Source organism: Cupressus sempervirens, chromosome 2 (assembly GCF_028749045.1).
Source record: "Cupressus sempervirens isolate cs-2001-9-10 chromosome 2, ASM2874904v1, whole genome shotgun sequence".
NCBI classification, from domain to species: domain Eukaryota; kingdom Viridiplantae; phylum Streptophyta; class Pinopsida; order Cupressales; family Cupressaceae; genus Cupressus; species Cupressus sempervirens.
In genome coordinates this window covers 772,028,767-772,050,590 of record NC_143119.1, presented here as the reverse complement: position 1 = coordinate 772,050,590, position 21,824 = coordinate 772,028,767, and the positions used below count along the sequence as shown (strand labels likewise).

The following is a 21,824-nucleotide window of genomic DNA, read 5'->3' as shown; positions in this document are numbered from 1 at the left end:
AGTAAAAAATAAAAATAAATGTGTCACTTTTCATAACGATATCAAATTTATTTAGCAATGTTAACAGTGTTGATAATTCAATGAATATATGTCCAAGGGGTTTAGCTTGGTTGAAGCAATGAGTTCTCATTATGGACACCCTGGTTCAAATCCCAAGAAGGACATCTTTGTGGAATTCTAAGTTGTGACTCTTGGTCTTCTATTGGTTGTATTTGTCTCATTTGTAAGAAGTGGATTCTAAGTTGTGACTCTTGGTCTTCCGATTGTTGTTTCTAGTGTGATTGCTTGAAAGGAGCTTGAATAAGTTGTAATTGTTGCTCTTAAGAAGTGCCTGATATGTAAACGATCTTAATATAATATAATAATTCAATGGATATATAACTCATACTTAAAAATAAATAAATTTTATGTAAAGTTGAAATCAATCCGAATTTTTTTTCCAAATTTTTACTCTTGCTGAATTTCATGGTTGCCAAACTCAATTTCAAATTTGAACCTTGTGACTTAGTTAAAGGCCATTTAAATATTAATTTCTTGTTAAATACTCCTTATTTTCATGAGCCATCTGAGCCAAGGAGTCGACCATTGCATCCTTTGTCCATATGACTGCCTTAATAGAAATAAAAAGGGACCATCTCTATCAACCTTAGTCTTACTATAATAGTAAGTATAAAAAATTGAGCCCAAACAAAGTTCAATTTGAGCCAAATTAAGACCAAATGGGAATATACCGAATACGGTGAAGAGAAGAACCTCGATTTACCAAGCCTCTGCCTCAAGAGATTTACCAAGCCTCTGCCTTAGGAGACCCTCTATACCCTTGTTAAGTGTTTCTTAGAGATTAAAACTATGATTTTAACTTAAAATTTGTAGGGGTTGCACTAATTTTGTGAAATTCAAATTAGAGACAACACATTGTAGCTGTTGGAAATCCATAATCTAGATGCATTCTCAATCAAAAGAAGCACTTTAAATTGAACAACACCCACATTAATCTATGGTATTAGGTCATAATTTTTTCATTGGTATGGAGAGGTACTGTAGTTGTGGAAGGTAGGTGGCAAGCAAAGGCACATCACTAATTTGTTTGGTGCAAAAAACAATTTGAAATGCCAATTTGTACATATTATGGGCTCCTAAAATATGCACATGCCTAGGCCTACATATCTCTACCCTTTTGAGCATCTATTTGCAGTAAAGGCCTTCATAATAAATGTTGCAAGCCCTTCATAGGCCTTTTTATATCAACATAAAGGATCAGTGATAGAACTTGTTTCTGAAACCATGCTAGGCTTTGACAAGGTCATGCAAAATTTATTTAGAGTCAATATGACTTTCATGATATGTCGAACTCTGTATAGCAACAAAATCACTTAGTCTCTCTTATCTCATTTTCCTTTCCTTTTAGAAAACAAAATAGTTGTTAAAAACTTTTCAACATCTGATAGTGATTTCATAACCATGCAAAACTATTGACAAACCACCTTGTGTCATTCACTTGCCATATCACAAAAGTTGTGAAAATGTCATCAAGCCCTAACAAGGTTGTGACAACATTGTTGAATGCTAACGAGGGTTTTGAAACTACCTAAAACTGCCAAACCAATTATTAACCTTTTCATTCTTTACCATCTTCGACTTTACAAATAAAAACACCTTCTCCCCTTCACCTTCAAATGATTTTATTAACTTTGAAAAGTATGTTGGGCTCCAACAAGGTTGTGAGAACTTTGTCTGGAGTCAACATAGGTTCTCGAACTTCCTCTATATTTGCCGATGAGCCCTTCAAAATATTAACATCTTTAACTCTTCGTAAGGTTTGCAAAGCTTTGTTAGACTTTGATTTAGTTGTAAGAACCTTGTCAAGAGTCATTAGAGGTTTTGAAACCTCCTCAAAGCATTAGCAAACAATCAAGTTGGCCACATTTGAAAAAGTAATAAAAAGATTGTAATCCTTTCAAAGGTTGCAAAAACCATGTCTAAAACTAATAAAGATTCTATAAGATTTGGAAATCATCAATATAGCCTTAACATTTTGCAGAAGGAAACTAAAGAAATTAGAAAATTCATTTTAAGCCTCTACAAAGGTTTTAAAATCTCAACAAAATGCTAAAAAAATACTTAGACATCTTGAAAGGGTTAGAAAACAAACATTGGGTGCCAATAGAGCTTTGAATTTACAAAGGTACCTAGCCAATCTTGATGTTTCTCATTTAGGTAATTGATTAAAGGGAAAAATATTGAGAGCAACATTGGTGTAACATATCAAATTACTAGACTGAAAAAAAAAAACGTACTTAATTCTAAAATTCAAAACTAGAACGAAATAACCGAAAGAATGTAAAACAGTTAGGCAAATTAAAACACAACCATATTACCAAAGTAAACATCTTTTACACCTTATAATCCATTTTCATGTGAAGATAACTAAATTAATCTTTCAAAACCAAAAATACTAAGTAATTGTTTTCTATAACAATTCAAGAGAAACTAAACATTTCCATATATTCCATGAATTATATAATGATTACGATAAATGAACTTGCAAGATAGGATTATGAAAAGAAAAACATACTGAATCTGACTGAGGTATTGAAAGATGTTCAAGCCTCAACTTTTTGATAAGAGGAGAAGTATTGGCATAGGCTTAACCTCCCAACCACGGACCTTATTAATCCCCACACAATCTTTTAACAAGAAAGACCCTCTCTACCCCGGGGTTAGGCTTGGGGCACCATAGTCCAGCCATCCAGCATACCAGTTTTTAGAATGTTCGTTCAGTAATAGGCGGCCATGCTTGATAAATTGGCACCATCATCATCTTGTGATCAATAATAGGCAAGCATGCCTCTAAACAACTTTGGCCAAGGATTTAGATGGGTTTCTAATACTCGATCACCACCGCTCGACTTGACAACAGGGTACATATTGGACAAACATGAGCTTACTTGGATGTTCTGATGGAAATTATTATAAAACTTATCATGCATACATGTATTGAAGTTCTGATTTCTATTTCTTTCTCTTGCAAGATTTCTTCCTCTTCACCCCCTTTCATTGGCTATTCCAGCCAGGGTGAGTCCTTGGAGAAAGTAATTCTCATTCTGATATAGATCATCTTGGTTAATTATGGATTCCTATCCATTGGCGGGTACACTGCGAGTAACAAACTTGTATAAAGATGTAATTTCAATTTTGGCAACATTTTGGTCTTATATTTCAATGCCACACTTTAGAATAGAACTCGTGGTAAAGCAAGACAAAGATCATATATGTAAGACAGAGAGGAAAGAACTTTGACTTCAGCGGTAATTACTCTTTTTGTGCATCGACAAGAACATGAACCGAGTACATAGACATTGATCATAAAAGTTGTTGCATAAATCATAAAAGTTCGGTGCATGGATATTGAACCTAAAATCTGTTGCAATGATTTAGAATCATAAGGATTTGAGTGCATAGATACTGAACATAAAGTCTATTGCATTGTATAAAATCATAAAGATCAGGTACATAGATACTAAACATAACCTGAACGAAGGTCTCTTGTGGAATTTGATTGACACTTACACTGTACGGCTCAAAACCGACTCTTGCTATGAATGGAATGGGAAAATGATGTGGGAAGACCCGTGTCTGAACCAAGATGTATTATGCTCAGGATAAGAGAAAAGAGAATATCGCCTGAAGTCAGACGTGAAATGTTTATAATCATCCTTAGGCTCAAGCGAGCCACAACTCAAGGTGGCAATTTCTTTCCAAGACCATTGGTTACAAGGTCACCGAATTTAAAAGAAAAGGTGGTGCCAAGTGTACATCGTCGCCTCTCATGGAGAGATACAAGTTAGATTTATTAAAGAGCTCCATTGAAAAACATTTACACACATATATAGATTATTTTTAAAGGATTCCATCATGTTATTATCGTATCTAAGGTTTCACTCATTAAAATACGTATAACTATATACATGCATAGTTCAGAGAAATATGGTTTATTATATCATCACATCCTCTTGATATATATATATGTATGTATGTATTAATAACTATGAACTATAGATATTACTTTAATATCATGGTGGTATCATATATATATATAGGTGATGATAAAAGAGAAATGGAGATGACATCACAAAACAACAAAGGTAATGGGTCTGAACATGAATTTTGATAATGATAGCTATATATTGTTTTATATGTTTGACCAAGTAGCTCATGTTTGCACAGTGGTGTACTCTATTGTGAAGTTGCTATTTCCTTATCAAAGTAGTTAGAGGTCATACATGGCGATCGAACAAATGGACTAGAATAGTGTGTCATTCCTTAAATCTCGTTTAGCAATGCTTTCTCCCCTTCGTCTGCTCCTGCAATCACCAGTGCAACATTTCCATTGTAATGTTCCCGTTATAAAATAAATTTTAATTAAGCTATTGTAATTGGGCCGGTTGATTTAATATGTCTCGGATCCATTTTTATTTTTGTTTCCGTAGTTGCGTTGCCATCGGCTATCGTTGTACACCCTTGGAAGGTTTTCCCCGACGGGTATTTAAGCATAGCTTGTAGGTTGTCATTAGGTATGCGATTTGATTATACTTCTTTGTACTACAAATTCCTATTGGGATTTTCTGTTCGCCATTTCGGAAGTGAAAGATGTTCCCTGCTTGGCTTGTTCGATTTTGGTGGGATTCAACACTCACCCTATTCCGTTGCCTGTAATACTTTGCTCGGATCTGGCAAATCAGAGCACCATATGGTGGAAAATATTCATTAAAGGTTATATGTGTTCAATCTCTATTCTTGTTTGGTTTTATCGGCTAACTTCGAATCTATAAGTTTATGATTGCATGACTGAGTGTTCCCTCTAGCATACCCCCACAGCTCGAAGTATCACAATCCTACCCATCCGTTCATCCATATTACTAGGTGTTTTCATTTGTACGGCTCTATTTTCCTCTACCGTACAGCCTTGTTTACATCTTACCTCCCCACCGTATGGCTTCACATTCCCATCCGTACGGCCTCCCTATCTCATCTGTACAGCCTCCCTTACTAACAATACGACCACTTCTAAGCACTGTACGGCCCATCCATACTACCGTACTAACATCCTTCCTCTTGCTCCACCATATGCTAGATACTATACGGTTCTATTCCTTTGGTAACCATATAGTATCTTCTCAGGTCTGCACCACATTCCAGCCCACCATACAGCCCTTGCAATAATGCCATCACGTGAGTTTTCTTGTAGCGTACATAAGAAGATCATTTCAGAGTAGACATAGGACATGAGGTCATTACATCCACAATAATAACAAGTTCTCCCATTTAATTCAATATTAGAACATATCACCAAATAATTGTACCAACGATTAACTACCCTTATCAATAATAAGTAAATATTAATAAAACAACGGTTAACTACCATTTTCCATAAACAAGTAAACATGGTAATTGATAACCAATTCCATTATAACAACCACTTTCACATGAAATAAACGGTTAATTATAACTTCCCTTTTCACATGATCAGGAAAGTGATAGTTTTAACTAATCATCTCAACGGCTATAACTTATTCAAATCAAGTCAAAATTTTGGGATGTAATAATTGGAGAGAATACACAAACGCTTAAGTCACACAAATTATGTCAAATCGGTTATAAACTTAGGTCAATCAAAGGTTTAAACTTTAAACAAGAAGGGACAAACAAAATTAGCATGACAAACTTGTGTCCCAACAAGAATAAAGGAGGAATTTGGTTGTCAATTTTCCTGATATTTAGAGGCATTTCTAAGCTTAAGTGCACACTCATACAAAGCAATTTTGTTTGTCAACCCATATTCAAGGCCATCTAGATAGGGATATCCCTATCAAAGGAAGGACAAATGAGTAGAGTTTCAAGATTTTTCAAAGTGTTAGTGATGAGCAAAGAAAAAGCTAGTCATCAAAGCTATCTATAAATGCCTGAATAAAATAATATATATTTAGCTATCACCATTTATTTTTCTTTAACCGGGGCTATTTATAGCCTGTTATATTTTCAATCAAGTTCATATTAGGGAAAGGAGACCATGTCATGTTTAGTATTTGCTATTTATAGCTCATATTTATCTATTTTTCTATGTTGCCCCAAGTTTTTGAGATGAGGAGACGGGAAAACGGTTTTCTGGGACATATTCTTAGAGTAGGGGATGACAATGGGAGCAACTATATAAGAAATAGGGAAACTTTTAAATATATAAGGAATTTTAAAAGTTTATATAAAAACAAGGATAAAGCATGCTTATATGAATCATAGAACCTCAACATTTAATGCTTGTGTTAAATAATTCAACTTTAGAGTTCACATGAGAGTGGAAATCAAACTAATTATCAAAATTGCAACATTAATTTTATGGGACAGCCAAGGGAAAGGTTTCCGGAAGTTTCTGAGTTTTCGGGATGTCTAAGTAATGGGGATGGGTCAAAATTTGCTGGAAATGCGTCCTCGAATAACACTGCTATTTTTGGATCATCTAGCTTAGCGTGTTAGAGACGAGAGCTTTTAAGGGACTCTTATTAGTATTTTGAGCATTAGTTGAATTGACAATGGCATGATTGTAATTTTAGAATTAGTGAGATGAGATAATTTGTATTGAAGCTTGCACATCATAGAAGTTGATTTAGTTAGGTTAGAAGTGCAGTTGTTTCAATTTATTTAATATCATCCATGTTTGTAAATAGTACAAATAAGTGCCTTTTGCCACTTAGTTGGAAGGAATGATTAATGGTGATTCTCATGCCTAGACAGTGTTGAAATTGCTATTTATTGTTATTGTCAATCTAGAATTTGTTACTTGTTAAATAGAATATATCAAGTTGATGCAGGAGCATCCTTGGGCCGTTGGCAATCTTGCATCAAACAAAAATACCTGTTTGTTTTCAGTTCTTGTTTTTCTTAGTTCAGGTGTTTGTGAGAGCAATCCTTCAATTCTTCTTGCTTTGAATTGTGCAGCTGCATATGTACTCTGGGAATCCTTTGGATTATGTGTCTGGGCTAGCAGTTCAATCCATTCTTCTTTGATGGGGATTCTTAAGTTTTGGATTTGGTCCTATATTTGTTCTTCCTATTCTTGTGGCCAGATTGGGTTTTCCAATCTTGCAAAGTTGTTCCAATGGTGCATTGTTTGAGGTTCCTACATTCGAGGTAGACCTTTGTGTTTGTTCTCATGACATTTCATCCTTATCTGGAAGAGTTCTTATGGATTTTGGTAAATTCCTATATGTTGTGATATATGTTCTTCTTTCTTGGGGAATGTGATGGTCTTGCCGGCTCATGGCTTGTGATCTTATATATTGTGTGGCTTTGGTTAGCATTTTTAGGGGCGTTTTGAAGATTTCTTACTAGAAGTAGGATATCCAGTCTGGATCTGGATTCTCTGATGTAATCAGGCATGTAAGCTAGAAGTTTATAAACTGCGTGTTGCAGGTCAACCTAATGTAAATTCTCGATTTTGTGATAATGGAAAGATTGGTTTAGCATATTTATTGTGTCCCCTAGTATCTGTGTTTGAGATTTCTGCTATGTTGACTCGTGCTGCTTGGTTTGGACCATTGCCTTTGGGGAAACTCCTACCATGATTGCATCACAAGCCTATCTGGATTTTAATTACTATTAGATGATTTTGTCTTTGTGTTGAAGCAGATTAAATTACTTGTACTGATTTTGCAAGCTTTGTGTTGTAAAACTATTTGAAATTGAAAATCACGGCTTTGTCCTGATTACCTTCAAATAATTAATTAAAGCATTTCTGTTGTGTTTAAAACTCAAACAATCCTTGGAGCCTGGAGTTCACAGATTTGACTGAGCATTGACAAAAGAACTATTGACGATATCGTATTAAAATGTCCAATTATGTTTTGAATTTTCGAATAAATAAGCTCTTATTGTGTGTCTTATTACAAATAGTATGCTTATGTCTTTCAGAAATATTTATAGTACATGCCGATTGTTGTGGCATTAGAGGTCAGCCTGACGGAAGAGACTGTTTTGTGCTAGATCATCTGTAAGGATGGGAATTTGTGTGTTTTCTGAATCTGCTTTCTCTAGCTCCGTGTCCACACTGTCAAATAATATGCTTATGTCCGTCAGAAACATTTGTAATAGAAGAAAATTGTTGTAGTAAGAGGCTAGACAGATCTATAAGAGAATGTTTTGTTCCACATCATCAGTATTGGTGGGAGTTAATATGTTTTCTGAATCCTTCTTCACTGTCAGTTATGAACATAGAACATTCTTGTTTCAAGTATTTGTATTTCTAGTGACTTACTTGGCATTCTGTTGCTCTTGATGAGTAATTATGGGACTTAATATGTTTACTGAATCCTTTTTCACTATCAGTTATGAACATAGAATATTTTTGTTTCAAGTTTTTGTGTTCCTAGGGTCTTGGCATTTTCCGTGGCTCTTGAATTTTTTGAATGACCTCTAAAATAAAAAGTAGGAGAATTCCTAAGGATAGAGATAACATTTCATTGATCTGCATATCAAATATTTGCATGCAGCAGATAGAAATCGACGAAGATGATAGTTCATAAGAATTTAAATTGTCTTTTCTTCCTCACAAAGTATCAACATATATTGTGAATGCAAAGTATTTTAATGCTACTGTGATCAATAAAATAGAATTAACTGTATAAAATATACGAACTGGTGGGTTTTTCACAGGAATCTCTGCTATGGATTTCAGTAAAGATACAACATTTTGGCAGAAGCAAGTAGAAGAATACTGGAACCTTTTGAATGTTAGTGAACATGGTATTCGGAATGTAATGGATATGAATTCTCTCTATGGTGGATTTTCTTTTGCTTTAAGCATGAAACCAGTTTGGGTCATTAATGTAGTTCCATCAACCTTAAGAAATACATTACCTGCAATCTACGACAGAGGCTTGATTGGTACCTTTCATGATTGGTGGGTAGCTTGATTTTGCACTCATCCATGCCTAATTTGTTGTTTGGTTTTCTCTAATTTTATGCACCAACCTTGTATTCTACTTAAGGTAATGCACTCTTGTAATTGTATCTGTTGCAGGTGCGAGCCATTCTCTACTTATCCACGTACATATGATTTGCTCCATGCATTCCAATTATTCTCACATTATAAAGACCGTGGTAGAGGTTGCCATATAGAAGATATAATATTGGAGGTGGATCGTGTTCTACGCCCTTTGGTATGTTTTGCTGTGTTGCATATCCTTTAGTTTTCTTTTCTACCACTTAATTCTGGAAGGTTTTCATCTTAACTGTACTTTTTATGGCAGTGATAAAGAAATGTAGATTGTAAATAAATAAAATCAGCCGACATTCAGTTGTTAGTTGGTAGTTGCCTCTGGTTGGCTTTCTTATCCATTGTTGGCTTTGCTGTATTTCTTATTGTACTCATAGTCATGGTCACATGTATGAACCCCTGGTAAGTACTGCATATTTGATGAATGAATAAATGGAACAACATGTCTTTATAAGATGTTGTAAATTAAGGTTTTACTCTGTTTTATGTTAAATCTTTGTTAAGAGTTCAATTCGAATTATGGGGTTAACATTTGGTCTCATTGCCTCTTCAAAGCCTCACAAAATTAAACTTATAGATGAGTCGTGGCGATGTAATGGGACATCTTGTAGATAAACTTGTACATGCCAACAAGGAACACGAAGACCAACTTACACAAGACCCAATGAATTTGTGGAACATCTTGTTAAAGGAACATGTTTGGAGGGAAGTTCTTGGGAGAGAGGTCCCTAAGGATGCCATGTGGGACAATCTAACTGGCAATCAAGAGGTTGATCATCTCCTGCATAGACTGTCAAGGCCTGTTGCATACCATGTTATCGTCTTCTAAGACCTTTGGACTGAGACAAATTAGGAGCAGCAAAGGCAACAAATATCGCAACAGTATGAAAAGAGGAACCAATTGGAAGAGGAGGAACATGACACCAACATGAGACACAACATCGGGAATCAATGCATGTATTGCCTAACAAAAGATAGGACACATATTCAATGGATCCCCAAAGTGACAAAAGGGCTAGTGAGAAAAACCGTTTGCCAATGAGGAGGATAAAACAATAAAGAGAATTGCTGAAGAAATCAAAGGTTTTTCGATAGAAAGTCCAAGCTTACAAAGCAAAAAAAGTAGAATTACAGACAGAAGTTTTGGTTGAGAGGAAATGAATAATTTCATTGAAGAACATGCGAAGAGAGAATTGGAGGAGATACCCAGAAACCTACCGTTCCCTCACAAAGCATAAAAAGACCTCACCAACCAAGTGGACGATCCATCCATTCAATCAACCCAGACGAAGAGGAGGAAGGAAATCTCAAAAAATGAGTTAACTAAAAGATTGGAGAACAACATATGCTACATTGAAGAGCTCTTCATTTTGGGCAAACTGAGAATTGGAGAAATTGAGTTGAAGACCACCAAATGTAGGGAGTGTAGAAACAATGTCAAAGTTAACTAGAGTGAAAAGGACGCTAAAGGAAGATGTGTAGAGAAATCCTTACATAGATAAGAGGGCAAGGAATACACACATAGAGGTCAGAATTTTGAATGAATTTGAACCAAATCCAACTTTGTGGGGTACTAAATCTGGAGTTCCACCTTCCAAGAGCGAATGTAGTAACTTAGCTTATAACTATAGGCTTGAAAAATTATTGGTAAAGTTGGAGAACAAGCTAACGGGTCAACTAGAGAGCTAGTGTTTCATTAAAGGATTGATCCCTTCGCTGTATACAAACATAAACGTAGTGCCTCCATCCTCATATTTTGATGCTTAGAATTCGGCAATGGATATTGAGAGTGAGGACAAGACATCTTCTCAAGGGAAGCATAAGGTGAATGATGATGAGAGCACAAAAGATAGCATGTAGAAGAATGACAGATAGTTCAAGCCCTGCAACTATTTATCATGAGAATGAGGAGCTCAACACTATGAAAGAATCTTCAAAGGAGACATAAGAATTATGGTGCATTGAATACAAGGTTGAAGCTCACACTAAAGTAAATTGTTTGAAAAAGTTGTTATGTGACATCTACCAAGTGATGGGACCTTTCATCAATGAATGCCAATACAATCTTAAGACAAGAAGCACAAGAACTCTTTACTGAAGGACATTTCATCACCAGTCACATTAAAAAGTTTACCAAGCACTTTAGAAAAAGTATGTGCATTGATGAAATGATTTAAAAATTATATTTTATTCATATATGTCTATGTAACCCCAAGCATCCATTTTGTGGCTTCCCAAAGAAGCTTTACCATAATATTTATCAACCAAGGGAATGCACAATGCATAGAGAAAGGCATGAAAGCCTTAATATATTGTATCACGGCCTTTGATAATACCTAGAAGAAGTTAGTACAACATTGTTGAACAGCAAAAATAATATAGAAAAACTTTATATTGCAAACAAAATTTAAATAGAAATTTTAATATAATCTTTTGGATGCACTATTATATCCAGCTATTATTTTCCCATTAGAGGAATAGATTCCTATCTAACATAACTAATTACCACCTCATGAGATTGGTTACGGACTACTCAAAGGCCAAGGGGAATGAAGATTTCGCTCTTGGGCCTAGGGTTGAGTGAAGGACACCCTATTGCAATCTTCCCCCTAGCCTATATGGGCTAGTTATTGAGGTAAATAAGAAATGTATCCTCAATTATAAGAGGGGAGAAGGATGGTGTGATCTATGGGGAACGATGTACAAGCTCCACTAAGTACGCCGCCTCATGAGTATGGTTGCTACCATATGAGGCTAAGAGTGACATTTTCCGCTGTTGGGCCTAGGGCCAGAGATAATTTGGGCATCTCATCATGTCATTCCTTTCTCAACGGTTGTTATGGTTGAGCCCATAAGAATTATGTGCCATAAGTGCATTTCTCTCTGAACCCTAAAAATGGATATATTAAATTTATTATGATTATATTACTATCTAATTTGGTTGCAACTTCCAAGACATTATCTGATCTTATTCTTGGGTTAGGGTTATTAAAGATCCTTGATGGATCTCTTCTGCTGATCTGCTGTAATTTTATTATTTTTAAATTTGTTTTCCCTGTTTATTAAATTTTTCTTGCAGAACTAGACGGAAGTTGCAGAAGAGTTTGATTGTTTTATGTTTTTGATGATATTTCAATAAGTAATAACAGAAGTACAATAACATGAACCAGTTCTGAAAATATATTCCAAATACAATCAAAGCAATTTCGCTTCAAGCAAATTTTTGAATATAAAACCTAATTTGTAACTAGATGAAGATTTACAATAATATCCAGATGATTACAACCAAGGATAAACCCAACCTAAAGGTGTGAAGGAGAAATATGAGCCCGGATGGAAGCGATGGCCAGGTTCTAGCTCTCTAGTGCTGCACGTGGGAAGGAATATGGCTGCCAGGTGCTGTCGTACAGCTGCAAAGTGCCCACACGTGGATAGAATACCCAAACCCCAGCTAAAACTCTAACTCAATACTGCATTCTCTAGAAGAAACAATGCACAATCTCCAAGATGCTTCTGACTGCAACAAATCCAAACCACTGTTTTGGGAGCTTTGTCCCAAATAGGCAAAGCAAGTGGGGTTGGCGTCCCAAGTGCTGAAAGCTCAATCAAAGCCCAAATCACAAATCCAAGATGTAATGTCAATAATGCTTTCGAACTTTGTCTTTACCTCCTTATAACCCACCAAACTTAGCTCGAACCCTAAAAGTGTCTCCATGTGGCGTTGGGTTATAAAATAATATATTTTTTATTTTTAAAGTGGTCAAGTATCTAGAAAATGACCTTTTTCCCAATAGAAAGAAATCCGTTCACTGAATTGCTCTGAGTCAATAGAGAAATATTTAAAAAAGTTCAAGACCTTTCCAATGAGCTATTACACCAACGGATATTCACCCAGATGAGGCCAAAAAACCCCTTATTACTCCAAAATGGCTATAACTTAGCCTTATTTAAATATATTAAAATATTTCCCAAATAGCGAACTGATAGCCAAAACACCTCTACAAGGTGAAACTAAACTCGTCACCTCTTGTGACTGATGCCAGATAATCAGAAATAACTGAGTCTCATCCCTCAAAATTAGGGATACTCCTAAAAAATAGGAATGTCTCCGAATCTCCCTAAACTGAAACCATAGAATGATCTCATAGAGATTCAAGAATGTAACCCATCTCCACCTCCCAAAATGTAGGAAACTCCTCCTACAATTAAGGAACTGCTCTCAATTGCTCTCCTGCTGTTTGAAACTCCAAATCCGAACACTGTGTACCCTGACTGAGTCCCTAAACACCACTGCTAGCCTACGAGACTCTAATGATAGGCCAACTCCATCGTCTCTGATGTCCACTCTAGAAAGGGGACATGACAATCCTCCCTTCCCGGAGATTGCTTGTCCACAAGCAATGAACAAACTCCTATTGCGCCACTCTGATATACACTCCTAGGTGTGTGATATGAAGCAACACATCAAGGATCGCCCAATCAAATGCATTGCATAGGATAATACCAGGATCCCACACTAGATGAGAGTGTTCCCACAACCAAGGTGGTAACATACTGGAATCCCTGTGAGACAAAGCATCAAACAAAACAACACCCGGATTCCAACACCATCTGAACCAACACCCATTCATTAGGTATAAACAAGGATAATTGGAACCCTCTATCATGCCATATCTCTCCGCAACCACTGTGATACCACCACGGAAGTAAAAATTGTCCAAAGCATCATGTCTGCTAATACCCACATCATCCTGTAACCGTGATCCTGGATGAAGTCTCTGTGATATAGATGTGATAGCCCATGTTGGAAACTGCTTGACATAATGCTGGATCGTTTGTTGGTCCCACCAACCAATCCTCCCAAATTGCTGAGTTAGGTGCCTACAGTCAATAACTCTATCCTCTAAAGATGGGAGCTCACTATCGCAACACGAATAGTATAAGTCCTGCTTTAATATCCCCATAGCCTTATGAAAAGCATGGAAATCTGCCATGGAAAATCCTCCACTATCCTGCTCATCAGTCATAAGAGCACTCCAACTAAGTGTAGATAACATCTGTCGAGTGACATCAAAGTGCTCAATCACTATGTCTACCCTCCTGTCATCAACCCTAAGTTGTCTAATTAAGCGATGAGGAGTTTGAAAATGATAGTTCTCAAGCATGTGTATTACCTCTGAATCTGTGCTATGGTAGAATACTGTGTCGAAGTCATGTACATCGCTGTAAGGAGTATCCAGTATGCATTCACTAATGCATGTATCCTCATTTATAGAACTGCAACTTTGTACCTCTAAGACCACCTCCTCTGTCAATGATGAAACTGTTGTCACCACACTATGCTCACTCTCATCAACTCCCCATGTATCTGCACATACAATCGAATCACGATCTTGAGATTTAGTGTCACTATGAGTACACACTACTCTGATTTCTAGGGTATGGTCTAAGAAATCAGACATATCATGACATGAAGTCTCATCACCCAATGCCTCTGAAATACCTATGTCCGGATTACTCTTTTGTGCAAACTCACCAAAATAATCCTGACTCTCTGTATTACTTGTTGTTCCATCCAAGTCAACATTGGCCTCTTCTTCCATTGGAAGAAATAAAGATCTAATGGGTGATTCCCTTTGTTTCCTTGCATCATCTATCTGATTATGGCATTCTTTGACTCTTTGGAGACATTGTCTTGCTTGGGCAGCAAGTATCTTTGCTTGCATAGCTCTATCTAACCAATATTTATTCAACTTTTGACAATGTTTTATATCATCTACCCCAAAGTACACAAAATCAGGCTTATGATGACTTGTACCATTCCCATCATCACGTCCCATGCTTGCACCATGTGTACCCTCAAATATAGAATACAAATCATTGTTCTCTTCTTGACCAAAGGATGCCACATCTTGAGGTAACGAAGTTGTGCCACTGCTGTTATGAACTTCAGAATCATTATGATGTGTTCTAGTTATATTTTTGACCCCTTAAGTGTATTATCATAGAAAGCCTAATGGCCACCACTTGCATACAGGCCTATATGAGTATTCCCAAGTGAAAGAGTTACCATATTACAAAAAGGAGGGTGTAAGCTATCGCTGCCCCAAATCAGAGTTGTGGGAGCCTCCTCCATGCTTCCATTCCAATCATCAAATAACACCCCATCTTGATTCTTCACATGCTTAGCTAGAAGTGGCTCAAAGAAGTCTTCATCTTGGCTTCTATGAGATTCAAAATCAGACTGCCTGCATACTAAACTTGTCATCCCATTCTTAAGTTGGATACCATCATCAACATCATTACCTCCATTTGAAATAAATGTTACCTCATGATTTGAACTGCTGTTGCAAATTTCAGAATAGGCCTCACACCTTGGTGTCACATTTCCAACATCTCTAATGGTTTGTCCTCTGATTGTTAATCTCTTCCAATTTGTGACCAATGGCTTCTTTATTATCATTTAATATTTCTTTCTCCTTTTGCTGCTGAAAGGAGCTTGTAGATACCTAGTTATCATTTGCTTCAGGTTCACCCATAAATTCCGTAAAGGAAAGGAAGTTCTGTATCTCCTTAGGAAGAGAACAATACTAATGGTAGCTGCTCATAATTGCAACATTGAATGTCTTGGCAAGAGGCATCTTACTTGTGCTTGTTAACGAAGACAAATCCTTAGAGCACCCATTTTTATTTCTAGCCATGGTATTGGCCTGTAACTGAACTGATTTCTTTTCCAACAGGCTGGCAAGTTCTAGGCTCTGATACCACTGAAAGATCCTTGATGGATCTCTTCTGCTAATCTGCTGTAATTTTATTATTTTTAAATTTGTTTTCCCTGTTTATTAAAATTTTCTTGCAGAACTAGATGGAAGTTGCAAAAGAGTTTGATTGTTTTATGTTTTTGATGATTTTTCAATAAGTAATAATAGAAGTACAATAACATGAACCAGTTCTGAAAATATATTCCAAATACAATCAAAGCAATTTTGCTTCAAGCAGATTTCTGAATATAAAACCTAATTTGTAACCAAATGAAGATTTATAATAATATCCAGATGATTACAATTAAGGATAAACCCAACTTGAAGGCGTGAAGGAGAAATACGATCCCGGAAGGAAGCTACGGCCAGGTTCCAGCTCTCTATTGCTGCACGTGGGAAGGAATATGGCAGCCAGGTGCTGCTGTACAACTGCAAAGTGCCCACACGTGGATAGAATACCCAAACCCCAGCTAAAACTCTGTCTCAATACTGCGTTCTCTAGAAGAAACAATGCAGAATCTCCAAGATGCTTCTGACTGCAACAAATCCAAACCACTGTTTTGGGGGCTTCGTCCCAAAGAGGCAAAGCAAGTGGGGTTGGCGTCCCAAGTGCTGAAAGCTCAATCAGAGCCCAAATCACAAATCCAAGATGTAATATGTCAATAATGCCTTCAAACTTTGTTTTTACCTCCTTATAACCCACCAAACTTAACTCGAACCCTAAAAGTGTCTCCATGTGCCGTTGGGTTATAAAATAATATATTTCTCATTTTTAAAGTGGTCAAGTATCTAGAAAATGACCTTTTTCCCAATAGAAAGAAATCCGTTCACCGAATTGCTTTGAGTCAAAAGAGAAATATTTAGAAAAGTTCAAGACCTTTCCAACGAGCTATTACACCAAAGGATATTCACCCAGATGAGGCCAAAAAACCCCTAATTACTCCAAAATGGCTATAACTTAGCCTTATTTAAATTATTAAAATGCTAACTTAGGAGAATATTTAAATATATTAAAATATTTCCCGAATAGCGAACTGATAGCCAAAACACCTCTACAAGGTGAAACTGAACTCGTCACCTCCTGTGATTGATGCCGAATAATCAGAAATAACTGACAGTCTCATCCCTCAAAATTAGGGATACTCCTAAAAAATAGGAATTTTTCCGAATCTCTCGAAACTGAAACCATAGAATGATCTCGTGGAGACTCAAGAATGTAACCCATCTCCACCTCCCAAAATGTAGGAAACTCCTCCTACAATTAAGGAACTGCTCTCAACTGCTCTCCTACTGTCTGAAACTCCAAATCCGAACATTGTGTACTCTGACTGAGTCCCTAAACACCACCACCAGCCTACGAGACTCTAATGATAGGCCAACTCTATCGTCTCTAATGTCCACTCTAGAAAGGAGACATGACAAGTTATATCTCTAACTATATTGACATTACAAGGGTTGTGTTTGCATTTATATGGCATATTTACACACTGCAAACTCTTCTGAATACGCTACACTTGTAATTCATTAAACAACCAGAATCATCTTAAACTGTATATTTTTTTACATCACCAAATACAACATAAGACATGGAAATCTAGAGCAAATGCTGTTGCAGAATTGTCAACTCAGCATCAACATAACAGTGGTTTGCTTCTTTCTGTGCAGTCTTGCAATGTATCTTTAATAATACAAAAGGTTTCTAGAAATTTTATTATTTCATCCTCATTGTCTGGTTTATTTCTGCCACTTCCAATGCACAAGATCAACAACCAATTTCAATGCAGCATCAGGAAAATGAGACGCTGCATATAAAACTCACAAATTATTTAAAATCTAGTTAATAAATTTTGAACTTGTAACAAACAACAAATTGGATGCCTTTGTCAATACATCCAACACTTATCAGCAAAGAACAATCCTCCTTTAATTCCTCAGCATTATTCTTACAACCTATTTTCCTTTTTGCTATTATACCAATGTTGAACAGCAATAAATAGAATAGAAAAAGATTTACGTTGCAAACAAAATTAAAATTGTGAATTCCAAAGCTTTGTAAAATATTTTGGTAGGATTTATTACATCACAGTTGTAGATCTATGTGTTGCATCTTTAGTATTGATTATATCTGTGAACCAAAGCATTTTTTTGGCCCTTATGAGAACAAACGAGTGTATATGAAATGAAAAATTAGGGTAAATGAATAATCAAAATGTTTGTCACGATAGATTCTATCTTGTCTTATCAAATTCTACAAAAAATAATGTTTTGAATCTTGTTCAGGAAGTTTTTGAAGAATAATAAACTATTGCTATTAAAATAACAAAGACGTAAGAAAAAAGTGCAAGTGTTAATAAATTGAATTCAACTTTGCTTGGTTTTTTATTAGCATGTCCTGAGTTGTTTGACACTATTTAGAATGATCTCTGAGGATTGATGCATATATGCTACACAAGGTAGATGTTAAGTTTTTCTTTCTATATTTTCATCTATAAATGTGCATTGTATACCAACGTGAAACGAAGTTGATGTTTCTTGAGGCTCCCACTCAAAGCAATCAATTTTGCAGGGATTTCTCATTGTCAGAGATGACTCCTCCATAATCTCAACAATTGTAGATATTGCACCTAAATTTCTTTGGGATGCAAAAGTGCATTATTTGTCAGGCAATGGAAACCAAGGAGAGCTGTTGCTGATTTGCCAAAAGAAATTTTGGATAACAGTGTGATTTGTCAAGTGCAGTGACATTTTTAATAAATTGGGAATTTATAGAAGCTGCACATGTTTCATGGCCTAAATCTTCGCTAGAGCTGATGAGGATCAATGGTCAGTTCTGCAGTAACACACTGTGACTGCTGTCCTTATTCTTGACAGTTCTACTTAAACAACTCGAACTGCTTCGCCTCTGTTAAATTTTTGTTTCTACAATAGTGGAAACAATCATACAAGCAATAAATTTATTTCCAGGCTCTTCCAGTCCTAGTTTCAAGTTCTAACTTTGATGTCCATAAGGGAGAAAATGATGTAGTGTTTGGATGAGGGGATCAAGCATGTTGCAAGTTTGCCACCAGGTATATAAGATGGTATTTCAGCCTATTGGATGCAAGCCAGATATAGTTTGAACTTTGGGCACATTTCATATTTGCTAGAACTTGTCTTGAATGGGATGTAATGTAAGAGAAGAATTCTGAGAACATGTAACTCACATTCCGGTACATGGGTTTTATAGTAAACGAGGTGGAAATTATAGTCAGGAGTCCAATTATAGTTTTCTGACTAGGCAATTTTATCATTGATAATCTTACACGTATAACCAACATAATTGACAGATCAATATAAGTTTCTTGAACAGCATATGGCTACATTTTTTTATTTTTGGGTAAAGTTAATGTAGAAACTTTTCAAATTTGCTGGTTTAAGGAACCTTGTATAGATGAATATAGGATAAACTTAGATTTAACTCTTAAAAAATAATTTAATGAATTACAATCCTGGTTTTTTCTTGCATTTGATGATATTGGATACTGCAGATAACTAGATGTTTTATGAATAACCGCAGAAGTGAATATCAACTGTTATATCAATTTTCACTAATTTCTGCTTGGTTGGAAAATAGCCACAGGAGGATTTATGATATCATTTGTCGTGTGAATTTACCAAGCATAGTACATAATGATTGAAGCTGAAGTAAGCACATCATAGGCTCACCATTAAACCAATAAGTGTATAGTCTAAGCATTATAACCTAAGTTCCCCGGTATCTCCAGAACTGGGCCAGTAGACAACACAGGGACCTGTTTCTGGCATAGCAGGGGACAGGAGGCCCTTTTTGGGTGGACAGCAAGGGATGCCAATTAAAAAATGGGAGTTTTTTTAAATAAGTCAATTTAAATCATCATTATAAGGCATTCATTAAATTATTGTAGAACCTACTTACTAACATTGAAGTTGAAATGAAAATTTATTTCAGAGCTAACAGACAAGTGAAAGTGGGGATAAACAAAGTATGCTCTATTCCATCTCAATGGCTCCAATTTGGTCAAACCAATGGGGCAGGGACAGCCAAAATGATAATTATGTGGTGTCCCCACATCTCTAAGATGTGTAAGCCGTTTGCTCCTAAAACCACAGGTACATAATCTTAGAACATTTCTTACCTTAAAGGCTAGACATTCGTTGTCAAAATGGTAAAAAGAGGGCCCATCAACAGCTTGAGGTTGGTTAAATGTGAATGGACGAGTTTCTAGTATATGTTGCACTTTGTGCTTAGTTCAACTCAGGAGTGCATTCTTAACAAATTTTTTAATCAGTCAAAATGCAAAATTATTGCACAATCAGCAACTATACAAATGTGAGCCTGACTTCTATATTTGTCATTGGGTCAAAATCAACTAGCTGCATAAAACTTCTAATAAAGTTGATTGGGTGGACTTATAAATGATAGCAGTGGGATAATTTGCAAAAGTGGATTCATTCATTATTTCATACACAGTAGCAAGGTGCAAACATACTAGACATGATTCTCTGCTGATATAGTTGTCTAGACTCTAAATTGCTTTAAGATTTATTCTTTAGTTTGTAACACCAAAAACATAAACAGCATACGTCTTAGACTAAACTATTCTACTCCCATAGCTAGCCATGACAGAGTTTGCTATGATGTTGTTTGATCCTTCATCAATGTGGACTAGTGCCTACTCCATTGGGAAAAAGAGTCATGAACAGAAAAGAGGGAGGAGATACGTCCAATAAATATCAACAAAATCATAATGCTCTACCCCTGCACTAAAGGCTTCTTCATGGTATCTTTTTCCTACATTTGCAGCCAAGACATACAACAATCGCTACCCTAGAATATGTTTGGAGTGCAATAGACTTGAGAACTTGGCTCAGCAACCAACCCTTTGAATATAGAATGAACATCTATTCATATTCCTCATGAAAGCAAAATCCATGACCAATGCAAAAGGTGTGCAAATTGTTGATGTTTGATAGCTTCAGTTGGATAAACCTATATATAATTATATATGAAATATAAGTTTATTGTTATATGTGAGAAATTAATATAATAATAAACTTATATCTCATATGTGATGAACACACACACACACACACATATTATATCTCATATATAATTATATATAGGTTTATCCGACTGAAGCTATCAAACATCAACACTCCCTTTTAGCTAGGGAGGATAAACACAAGTCAAATATTACACCATTAGTAATATTAGGAATGAAAAATTCTAAGGATATCTTTGATAAGAAGATATCCACCATTTTGATAGCACATTAGATATCATGAGTATTGGCCTCAAGAATATTAACATATAATATTCACCAAATACTATGAGTAACATTTTGATATCACATTTGATATCATGAGTATTGGCCTACAGAATATCAACATATGATATTCAACAATTACTCAATAAAGTTTGATATCACATTTGATATTATGAATATTGGTCTTCCAGAATATTTACACATGATATTGACCAAGTACTCAATAAGGTTTGATATCACATCTGATATCATGAGTATTGTTCTTCTAGAATATTGACACATGAATACTCACTAATTACTCAAAATGTTTGATATCACATCTGATATCATGAGTATTGGTCTCCTAGAATATCGACACATGATATTCACTAAGTACTAAAAAATGTTAATAATTTACATGTACACTCATTCTCATAATGCATACCATATAAACATCCACTATGCAAAGTATAATCTATCATGATCTGCATAGACATCATAAGATATCCAGCATAATAGAAAAATTAGGTTAATATAAGATCGTCACCTTTCAATAACTAATGTAAATACAAGAGATGATCATTTGGAAGTCATCACGTCCTTATGATGTACACAAGGGGTAGGCCCATTAAGATCATAGTCACTCACAAGGACTTTTGAACTCCCTCTGAAAATTAATCATCTGAGCTCCTCAACCAAAGTTGCCTTTGATAAAGTGTCATACTCCTTCCGAGTTCGATATGATCAAGA

The 21,824-nt window shown here is 35.8% G+C and overlaps 1 protein-coding gene across 1 annotated transcript in view; it reads left to right on the top strand.

Moving 5' to 3' along the window:
- The window catches only part of LOC149575742 (putative methyltransferase PMT7), a 149,162-nt gene extending 130,004 nt beyond the window's left edge, over window positions 1-19,158 (top strand). The window contains exons 6-8 of the mRNA XM_089815533.1: window positions 8,707-8,953; window positions 9,074-9,212; window positions 18,377-19,158. Coding sequence (XP_089671659.1) covers window positions 8,707-8,953; window positions 9,074-9,212; window positions 18,377-18,535 — 545 coding nt within the window. The 3' untranslated portion in view covers window positions 18,536-19,158. The remainder of the gene's footprint in view (window positions 1-8,706; window positions 8,954-9,073; window positions 9,213-18,376) is intronic.
- Window positions 19,159-21,824: the final 2,666 nt, after the last annotated feature.